At 29.8% G+C, this 10612-nt stretch overlaps 1 protein-coding gene across 2 annotated transcripts; it reads right to left on the bottom strand.

Annotated features, from left to right (window-relative positions):
• Positions 1-5992: 5992 nt before the first annotated feature.
• Positions 5993-8851, bottom strand: LOC132735816 (uncharacterized). Of its 2 annotated transcripts, XM_060722817.1 has the most exons (4): positions 8467-8851; positions 7878-7964; positions 7404-7490; positions 5993-6925 (listed from the first exon to the last, which is right to left on the bottom strand). In XM_060722817.1, the coding sequence occupies exons 1-4, from the start codon at positions 8819-8821 to the stop codon at positions 6510-6512; spliced, it is 945 nt and encodes a 314-aa protein (XP_060578800.1). In that variant the 5' UTR covers positions 8822-8851; the 3' UTR covers positions 5993-6509. The 2 variants fall into 2 exon arrangements, with proteins under 2 accessions (XP_060578800.1, XP_060578801.1); XM_060722818.1 differs by lacking the exon at positions 7878-7964.
• Between the last annotated feature and the right edge of the window lie 1761 nt (positions 8852-10612).

Genomic DNA, 10612 nt, shown 5'->3' with positions numbered 1-10612 from the left:
TTATATTATGCGAGCCTCCGGCGAGCATAATATTATTTTATTCAACGAGTGCAATAAATTCAGTATTGAACTTACACGAATTTAATATTCTATTTATCACATACCCAAAATAAAGACCGTTTCAAGTGAAATAAGAGTCATTTTCATTGACGCGCCTATAGTATAACGCTAACATTTAGCGCGTCTTTACACTATGTTTGTATAACGCTAATGACGTCACGTCAAAATATATGCACGGCCGTGCAATACCATATTTACGGAGTCGCAAAATCGGCACGGGTGTGTGATAAAAAGTATTTTGTTATTTAAATAAGATAATTACGCTTAGATTTTCAAGTAATACGAGTATTCAATTAATATTTTCTGAATTAAAGCGTTAATTTTATCTAGGAAAATTCAGAACAGCTGTGAAAACTTAGCCAGTCGCAAACGTTAGTGCGTTAATATCCATCGTGATATGCAAACTTTAATAAATAGTAGGTAAGTACGTAATTATTTCTTGAACCTGTTTCTCTTTAAAGCTGTGTAAAATATGTACATAAATAGAACAATCTAATGATTGAATAAATTTCATCAAAATAACAGTCATTTACAAGGGTTTTTTTTTATTTTTGCATTAAGTGCATGTTTTTTTCTTTCTTTTGCATATATTTACTTATAACTTAAAGGCATATAATGCCTTAGAAATGAACAAAATTCTTACCACCTTTTGAAACAGCACCCATGGGTTCCATGGCGTTCTCAGACTGGTTTTAGAGTATATTTAATGACTTTAATATAGACGGAATTAAGGTTGAACGAGAACCGTTTGTCATTAAAGAAGGAAATATGTAAAGAAAGTGGTATTTGACTCCTATACCAATTCCAAAATCACTATAAATGTACTATTTGCCAAAAAGCAACAGAGGCAACAGATTGCGGAGAAAATAAGTAATGTGTGACTTACCAAACCTTCAATCAGTTAAGAAATAAAAAAAATATGTCTTGCGTATAATGGACCTTAAAGAACCATTTAATATAAGTTAATAAAACGAACATTTACTAAACCTTGAACTTCTGACCTTTTACTTCTGAAATTAGTGTTCTACCTCTAGGTCTCTGCCTGTGATGGTGGTTGTGGTGCTGTCGCTCGATAGAGGGCATGACCATATGTTAAACCGTTAAATAAGGATGTTGTTTAAGTCATATTTAACTAGTTTAAAGCAAGCCCTCCTTCCGGACCTACGACGTAAGCAGATGAATTAAAACATAACATTTATCTATATCATTATTATCAAGGCATCACTTGTTTATAAATATATCTGGCTTATATCAAATAGTTAGAAACTTTAAAAATCGTGATGTAAGAAATCAAAAAGTCAAAGTGTATCTTTACAGCATCCTGTTAAAAAGAACATTCTAAACAGATGGCAATTTTTATCTGGCTTCAATTAATCTTATCTAATCAATTTACATAACCCAGGCGGTGTTACCAGAAAAATATATGAAAAACTATTATAAATCATCAGGTTTGTAATCAGTTAATTGTTATCTCTATGGAAAGGTAAACACTGTAAACACTTGCTTTTGATTAAGATAATATGCAATTATATATTAAACCGATTTCATCCTATATTGCTGTTTCATAATGAAAATTTCGTTATTGCCTTTTCAAAGTATATTGCATTCTTGAATAATGTTGAAACAGCAAGCTTTAAGATAAAAGCTTAAGAATTAGAAAATTGTTAAAAAGGATACAAGTAGTGAAAAAAACTGAGCTAGCACAGAGAACAAAATATGTAAACATAGAACTGAATGGAACTGAAAAACTGAAAAAAAACTTGATATCATCAAATGGAATTGTTATAGTTTCTTCGGTAAAAATAATGAAAATTCAATAAATTGTCCTGGTTACAGCTTAAGAAGTTACTTGACGTAGAATAATTCATTCAGATAAAGATTATATATGTTGCATATGGAAAAGTCCACGTGATTTGTTTTTATTATTCATTAATTGAAAATAGTAATTGCAAACTATCTAGATATAATAAAGCCATCTATGTTAGCAGCTTTTTTTTAGAAAAAGGCGCTTCCAAGCATAGAGCAACAGTGTAAACTTATGACGTAATTGCGTGTAAGGATACAGAGCCAAAATAGATAAAATTAGTTTAAATCGGAATAAAGTATATCAATTATTTTTCTTTATTATCACCAAGATGAAAAATCTCAACATCAAAGTATAAGTAGAATTATTGCTCATGACAAACAATCGTGGCTATCAAACTATGATTAGCACTTTTATCACGTTAAGAATTTGTCTCCAGTTTTTAATGACATATTCTATGAAAATCATTCACAATTTTTGTTTTCATTGGTATATTTTATAACATTTATTATCTTATTTTCCTGCGTCAATCTTTTTATATGATGTATATGACCGAGCCTGTCTGACAAGACCAGACATATACAACGAAATACCTTAAAACTATGTACTCATAATGATTAATAATGGTTATAATACTTTAATTTAGGATATTTTGTACTATACTCTCTGAGTCTCTTAAAAAGCGTATACTTACGGTTTTATGATAAGTACTTTGTTCCTCAGTCTTAGGCAAATGCAATATATGTATAAATGCAGTATTTATTTTCATTCATTTGTTTCTTTATGTTTTCAGTGATGTAAGAAAATGAATGGATCAGTGTAACAAGGTACCTAACTCCAATTTAGGGTAAATTTGAGTTAGGACCTTTGTGGTTTAAAGAACATTATTTGGAATTAGAATAACCTCCCTTTGTTTTTAAGGTGAAAATGGTTTTTGGAGGAACTTAACAAAGGTCCTAACTCAAGGGGTGGAGTTTGTACTTTTGTTACATTAATTCTATCCATGTTTTCTTGTTTTGAGGCGCACAAATTATGTAAACATGTGGTTATATTTTGATTTTATGTCAATATTTACATGAAAATTTACATCTATGTCTTGTCAAAATAATTTGCAGAAATGTTCATGTGTGAAAATTATTACAAATATTATTATGGGAATTTTGTGTTCATGGACATAGAACCTTTGTTGCACATTTTTTAAATTTTGCATGAAGACATTTACAAAGATATTGTTTAGAGATTTTCTATACATGTATATCACCATAAAATTTATTGTTTAAGAGGAAATGTTTAAATTTTAGCACTAAGGATGCTTTAGGTAGTTATAGTTAATTGTATAAATATTTTACATTTTAGCGACAAATGCATGTTCTGGTACCTTTTGTTTGATTTTTCGAGACGATATTCTGTGATATTGAAACTATACAGCTCAAGCTGATGTATTTTATAATATTTGTAACTTTGGTTATTTTAATGCAGTCATCTTGTGAAAATATGTTTGTTACAGTTCCTTTACGCAATGTTTTTGAAATATATATTCTGAATTTTTGAAAACAAAACTTTTATTCATAAGGTAGGTTCCTTTATATTTGAACTGGCTTGAATATTAAATACTAATCAAATATTCATCAATTTATCAACTGAAGAATGTGTAACAAATACAAACTATACAATTGATGATTTGTTTGATACGCCTTAAGTTTTTATAAAGCTTAATATTAATCTATTAATCTGCAAATACATTAGAGGTTATATGATAACCTTCTAGTTGATTGAAAGGTTAAAATATATGTAAATTTTAAGCTCAAATACTTTATGCAATTGTTTAAAAAGTTAGGATCTTAGAACCGTTTTTGCATAAGCACATTTAATAAATATAATTTTTCTTTAAATAAAATGGTTAAAAATTGTGTAAAACATACAACTTTGGTTTCAAATGTTTTTTTTATTAATAACATTACTTATTAGTGAATTAATTTTAAAATATTTCAATTAAAACTAAATTTCATAAAATGACCTTTTTCTCAAGATAATGTTAAATAACGATAGGTACCATTTTGCACTGACCCCTTCAAATATGCAGTAAATGATTTTACAAATTGAGAATCTGTTGCTAATATGTTCAAGAATGCTTTATGATAATTGTTTAAAATTAGAGACCATTGCTGGCGTGTTTAATATAAAAAAATATTACCAGACGTTCATTCAGAACAAGATTAGCAATGGTGTCTTATTCTAGTTGTAATATATGTATATAAATGTGGAATGGGAAGAGAGGCGACTCTGCATATTGGAAATGCTTGCAGTATGAACTCGGGAGTTGCCTTCCTTCCTCTATGTTACTTTTACAGTATCTTGTTATTCAGAATAGAATGGCCGTACACAGACAACTTTTATCTTGAAAAATTATTTAATTGAACTATTAAATATGTTCTTATGAATGGATGAGACTTCTTACTTTCTCCTTTTTTATCGCCACATCAGCGTTGTTTGTGCCGTTTAGAGACTGTAAAAAGTCGTTCCGTACATCCGATCAGAGATGTTATATTTCCGATCCTTAAAGGTCGTTCAGCACGACATAATTGTTGTGTTCGTGGTACATTTTAGTTTAAACTATTCGGCATTTTCTAGTTCGGTGGTTCAAATTTCCCTACTTAAATAATTTTGAATCACCCTTAGAATATGTCGCCTGTTATAAGGTCCCCTAACGGTTTAACTGGAAGGGACTTGAGGTTTACCTGCAGTATGTCTGTCCGTCAGTCCGTCCGTCCACAAAACTGGATCTCACGATAACGCAAAAAGTAGTACTGAAAGTGTTGAAAATTCTGGTTGCTATGGCAACAAATAGACTGAAATTATGGCTTATTTAACACATAAATTAGATTATGTGATAAAGCAAAAAGTACTGAAAATATTTTTATGACACTTGAAATATGAATAGATTGCAGTGCGGGGATTGTACACAACTTTTTCTTTTCTTTCTATGGTAAAAGATTTGGTTGCTATGGTAACAAATACGCTTGAAATATGGCAAATATAACAATGTTTGTGATTACTAAAATGGAGTGAAAATATTTTTGTGAAACTTTAAATATAGATAAATACCAGTATGGCAGTATGAAGATTATACACATCAGTTTTAATGTATAATTTTGGGAGTATATTGAGAGCTGACCTACTCACCAAGCGTCAGTGACCTCGTCAATATTTCTGATTTAAGTTTTACGCTTTGTCACTATAAGATCTTTATTTCTTAAAGTATTTACTTCAAAACTCAAATATATGTTTCTGATCATCAACCTCACTATGTGTGATAAGTTTTACAACTTAAGCATATATATATATATATATATGTATGTGTGTGTGTGTGTGTGTGTGTGTGTGTGTGTGCGTGCGTGCGTGCGTGCGTGCGTGCGTGCGTGCGTGCGTGCGTGCGTGCGTGGTGTGTGTGTTGGTGTGTGTGGTGTGTGTGTGTGTTTGTGTTTGTGTATGTGTGTGTGTGTGTGTGTCTAATTATTCCTCAAGTCATTTGAGAGAAGGTTCAATACTCTAACTTTTTTTTTCCTCTTGAACTTAGATTTTTTTCTAGATATTATTATTTTTAAAACTTCTTCATTTCTTATAGCATTTGCTTCAAGCTCCAATATCATAATAATATGACAATGGTTATAAATCTAGCGTCAATATTTCTAGCATGAATTATTTCCTCACGAAACTTTTAATGTTAAAATAACACAGGAATACTGCAAAAATAATGTCGAATATGTATAAATTTATCATCGAATTGAGCACCAAAATAGTAAATAGTTGAAAGTAAATTCAACTGACAAAAATCAGTTATCGCATACGGCAGCACTTCTCACAGAATTACTAGCTTTATATAGTGCTATAAGGAAGCATCCGTTTTATCTGCTTTTTATTAGCATAATGACAATAATGGTGTGATATATGTTTCAGGTATATCAAAAACAATCAATTGTTCACATTTAGATTAAAAACGAAAATTGATGTTAAAAACCTGTAAATGAAAGTGAAAATATAATGTGTTTTGCTGCCGCATATGCCAGCTCATTTATTATTTGATTTAATACAAATGATTTCGATTCATTTACTTACTATTGTGCCCGTTTCGACTCTATTTTTGCATGAATTCTGCATACTGCAACTGTACTTTAATTCATCAAAATATATAACGATTGTATACAAATTTGTACAGGTAATCTTTTTATATTTTGAACAAGATTGAATGTAACTAAAATATGCATTAATTGCTTTCATAATTATAAATTGCTTGACTGTTTAATGATACTTTTAAGCAAAAAACTACTCGCAAATATGTTGCATAAGCTTTCCTTACATTATTGTTATACATTTCGGATATACTTTGATTCATGTTCTACTATTGTTTATCATATAATACTCCTATAATAGCAACCATATGCAAAAAACATTAAATGCATGATTTTTATTCTTTACAACATATCATAGACCAATCGATGAGTTCAATAAATCTTCTGTTTGACAAGAAAGTGATTCACAAAAATAATTTAAACAATTTATTTGAAATTGTTAAAGTTAAACATCACGTATTAAGACTGAAATCAGATTTTTACTCAAATAAATGTTAATTGGTTTAGTTTATAATTCAGTTATTGACAAGCAATCCGCTGAATGTATTCATCCTATATTTATCTTGCATAAGCTGGCAGATAGAACATGACGATGTTGACTTAACCCAAACTTTTTCTCCTAATTTTACTCTCACTATAGCACCAAACGTATTACAGCCATACGATTCATCACCATAGTTAGAATCTGCTGCAATAACGTGACGTTTCAGCACCAGTCCAAGATAAGCATGTTTTCCTTTATAAGCACATGTATGAATAACAAACTGGTACAGTCCTCCGACAGGTGCCGTGAAGATTCCTGTGGACGTGTCGTAACCTGTTCCCTCGTTAGTAAATGTCTTCTCGAATATGAGAATCTCATTTGTAGAATCAAGGGCCAGATCTTTCACGTGATGTGCGTAGAAAGCGATCGGAGGTTGTTCAAGTTTTCCTGAGTATAAAAATAATAGTTTTGTATTTTATATTGTAACACATATTGATATTTTGTAAACAAGTTATTTCGGGTTTTCATATTTCATTGTCAGTGAAAACTGTCAATTAACGATGCACAAAGATAGTTAATTCACGCTTTAATTACTTATCTGAATATAGGTGTTTATACATTTAAACTGTAAAATAAATTTCAGCGATATCTAAAAAACGGGGCATACGTAAATAACAAAAACAAGCCTTATATTCGTTTCGGACAATATATGTAGAGATTAAAATATGGAATACTTGACAATTGAATGTGCGAATTAAATCATTTGAACATCTAATGAGAGTTACACATTTACACATAGAGCAACATATCAGATCATTCTAGTTTGTTGAATATATATTACTGACAAAGTGATTTTATCTTACAATTGTATCTTACACAGATTTGAAAAACAGTCATGACGTTGAAACAAAGTAAGATACACTACCTTGAATTTGATTAAGTTCCTCTTTTTTAGCGTCAATGTCACTAGTGAGGTTGTTTCTTGTTTCTTCAAAACGTTTCTTGAACGATTCTGTAATAAGGTATTAAAGTTCTATTAACTTATCATTACCAAAGTTCAAGGTTTTTCAGTAATCACATTTTCTTCAACGATTCATTTCTCGATTATAGCTTTATAAACAATCGATTTCTCTTGCAGATGTATGGTTTATCATTTTAATTCGTTCAATACGTGCTTAGGTTAATAAAGAAAATAATGTTAATAAAGTTTGACAACAAAAATCATGTCATATTTTAACAAATTTACATATAAGATCAACCTAGTTTGTTGACAAAGTGATAGACTAAATGAATGTATCAGTCAAGTAAGCAACTATCTAATTTGTTATGAAAGGTTGTAGATAAATATAAATGAAATACAATTTTATCTTACACAGGTGAAACAAGTAAGATTTGATACCTTGAAGTTGAATAAGTTCCTCTTTTTTAGCGTCAATTCCACTAATGAGGTTGTTTCTTGTTTCTTCAAAACGTTTCTTGAACGATTCTGTAATAAAGTATTAATTTATTATTACTAAAGTTCAAGGTTATTTAGTAAACAACTTTTTTTAAAGATTCATTTCTCTATTATAGTTTTATAAACAATCGATTTCTCTTGGAGATGAATCGTTTATTATTTAATGTCATTCTATACGTGTTTAGGTTAATAAGGAAAATAATGTTTATAAAGTTCGACAACAAAAGTCATGTCAAGTTCTAACATTTGAAAACAGTTTATCGACATTTTAGGCGAAAGCTTTATTGTTCGTTAACAATGGTGTATTAAAAGTCAATTTATTTGCAATAATAATGGTTTAATTTGATAAATTATGATAGATTCAGTTGTTATACCTACATTGTTTTCACTATATTAAATAAACCAATACACTTTGATGCTAACAATTGAACAACAATGAAAGATAAAGACAATGCAAATATATCACATTTATTTCGTTCTTTATCAATACAGTTCCGGTAGTATTTAATGTGAAATAGCTGTTTTATTATACCTTCTCTCCTTTCTATCTCATCGCTTCTCTTTATCATCTCATCCGTTATGTTTCCTCTCATATCTCTTTTTATTTCGTCACCTCTATTTAACATCTCGTCCGTTATGTTCCCCTTCATATCTGCAAACATGTCCGTAACAGTTTGTTTAATGTCGCCTAATGTACTGATGACATTATCCTCAGTTTTCTTAATTTCATTCACCATTGTTTCTACCTTAATTTCAGTTCTTATCATTTTCTCTAAAAGCTGTTCTTCGTATGCAAATTTGGAACACACAGGCTCTCTAGCCTCAGAAAAGTTATAACTATATATTCCAACGACAATAACAAATGAAAATAATAATGAGAAACCCATTTTGATGAGGACAGTTTGAAAATAAAATCAGAAAAGGTATCTAAATCATACTCGCTGAGAGAAACTTTTGTATTTATACTAGGAAATCTGTTTTGTTATTTGAGTATGAGGCCCGTAATAAAATTTTTAGTATAGTTGTTTAGCATAAATGCACTGAAATACGGTATCGAAGGAAATCTCGTATAGATACAGGTTGAGGGAAACAGTTTGATTTTTCTTTACATAGACCGCACTTCCCAACTAGGGTATAAGTGCCAACATTATTACAAATACATTAGCATGTTTCTATTAAAACATACAGTTGATTCCATTATCTTTTAAAATAATCTATTGTAATAAAGAAAGTGATGTGTTAATCTTTAATACCAATTCTTTAATTATACGTCAATTCAAATTATAACTTATTTGGAATTGTCACAAAACTCTTGTTAAGCGAAGATTCCTTTTCAGAAAAAATGAAAAACGCAGACTTGTTCTGATCGAGAGTGTTCGTGAGAGATTTCGATTAATTATCGCGATGCATTAGAGTAATAAAGTAATACTGAAATGAATTGTTGTATGTTGGAAAGATTTAACACTTGTTAAAGCCATTTGTAGCAGATGCATCAGAGTAATAAAGTAATACTGAAATGAATTGTTGTATGTTGGAAAGATTTAACACTTGTTAAAGCCATTTGTAGCAGTTGATCAGCAAGATTCACAGGAAAGGGGTTTAAAATGTTGTCTCTGATGTTGGACTGTTTAGATCTTTTTAAAGAAATGGATTTGAATGCTCAATTTGAAGTATTTTGCTACATAGATTTTTCATTTGAAGCAGCATAAAAAAGTAGGATTTTTACTATAAAATGGACGTAAATGAACTGATGAATTCCAAACCCTAGTCCGAACCTGCTTGTATAAAAAAATATATACAAAATATAAATTAGCGGATAAGATCATGATTCTATCTTCTTATCGTTATCTATTCGTTTTTGTTTTCCTAAGAATTAGGGCGTATATTCTGTAAAACTTTCATAACATCGGACATGTAGTCGATTAGTTTGTTCGCATTTCATGGGAATCTCGATAAGAAAAAATAAAACAACAAGGCGTTAATTTACAACACCCTGATACAATCTGTAAGCAACATGATAAGAGCATCAATAAAATTCATGTATTTAACTTACATTATTCAAGAGGTTTTATTTTTACCAGGAAGTATTTGATATTCAATAAGAACATATAGCATACTCCCAGTAATAGATGCGCAAGTTTCAACTCTTCACGGAAAGGTGCTTTGTAAGTTATTTCGTGATTCTATACTTTATAAATGTTTCCTTTTAAAATTTTAGTGCAATACTTTTAATGAATTTTAAGAAGCAAGTCATGATATAAAGTTCTTTTCATTAAAACGAGGGTATTTAAATCATAACCAGACCGACTAATGTAGCAATCGCACATTGATCTTTTGTAAACTATCCAACAAAACAACGCGGCAAAATACACAAAAAACAATTAATTTGTGTTACTCTTGAATTCTAAACAATACTATTATCATAAGCAAAAGTGAAAATCCTTGTTAGCATGTAGTAACATAATTGACCTATATTTTCTGTTTGCAATATTCAACTTGAAAAAAACACCTCAAAACAAAATTAAATTAATTTTGATATAAATGTCGTCAATATTGAAAATGTTTAACATTTTTAATGTATGTTTTAGAGCTTACTGCCAGGCTATAAACTTCACATACACTATTCATTTTCCCGTTGCATAATTATTTTATTTCATTCTAATACTAATTTATTTCAC

The sequence above is a fragment of the Ruditapes philippinarum genome, unplaced genomic scaffold, assembly GCF_026571515.1.
Source record: "Ruditapes philippinarum isolate M1 unplaced genomic scaffold, ASM2657151v2 ctg4652_1_1_1_1, whole genome shotgun sequence".
NCBI classification, from domain to species: Eukaryota; Metazoa; Mollusca; class Bivalvia; order Venerida; family Veneridae; genus Ruditapes; species Ruditapes philippinarum.
Note: the sequence above shows the minus strand (reverse complement) of the source record. Positions and strands in the feature narration are given on the sequence as shown.

Bases quoted from the DNA above. Each gene is read 5' to 3' on its own strand.
- LOC132735816 (XM_060722817.1), bottom strand. From the start codon at position 8,821: ATGGGTTTCTCATTATTATTTTCATTTGTTATTGTCGTTGGAATATAT. The intron at 7,491-7,877 runs GTATCAAATCTT...ACCTTATTACAG, and splicing joins GGAACTTATTCAACTTCAAG to AATCGTTCAAGAAACGTTTT. The intron at 6,926-7,403 runs GTAGTGTATCTT...TTTTATACTCAG, and splicing joins GGAACTTAATCAAATTCAAG to GAAAACTTGAACAACCTCCG.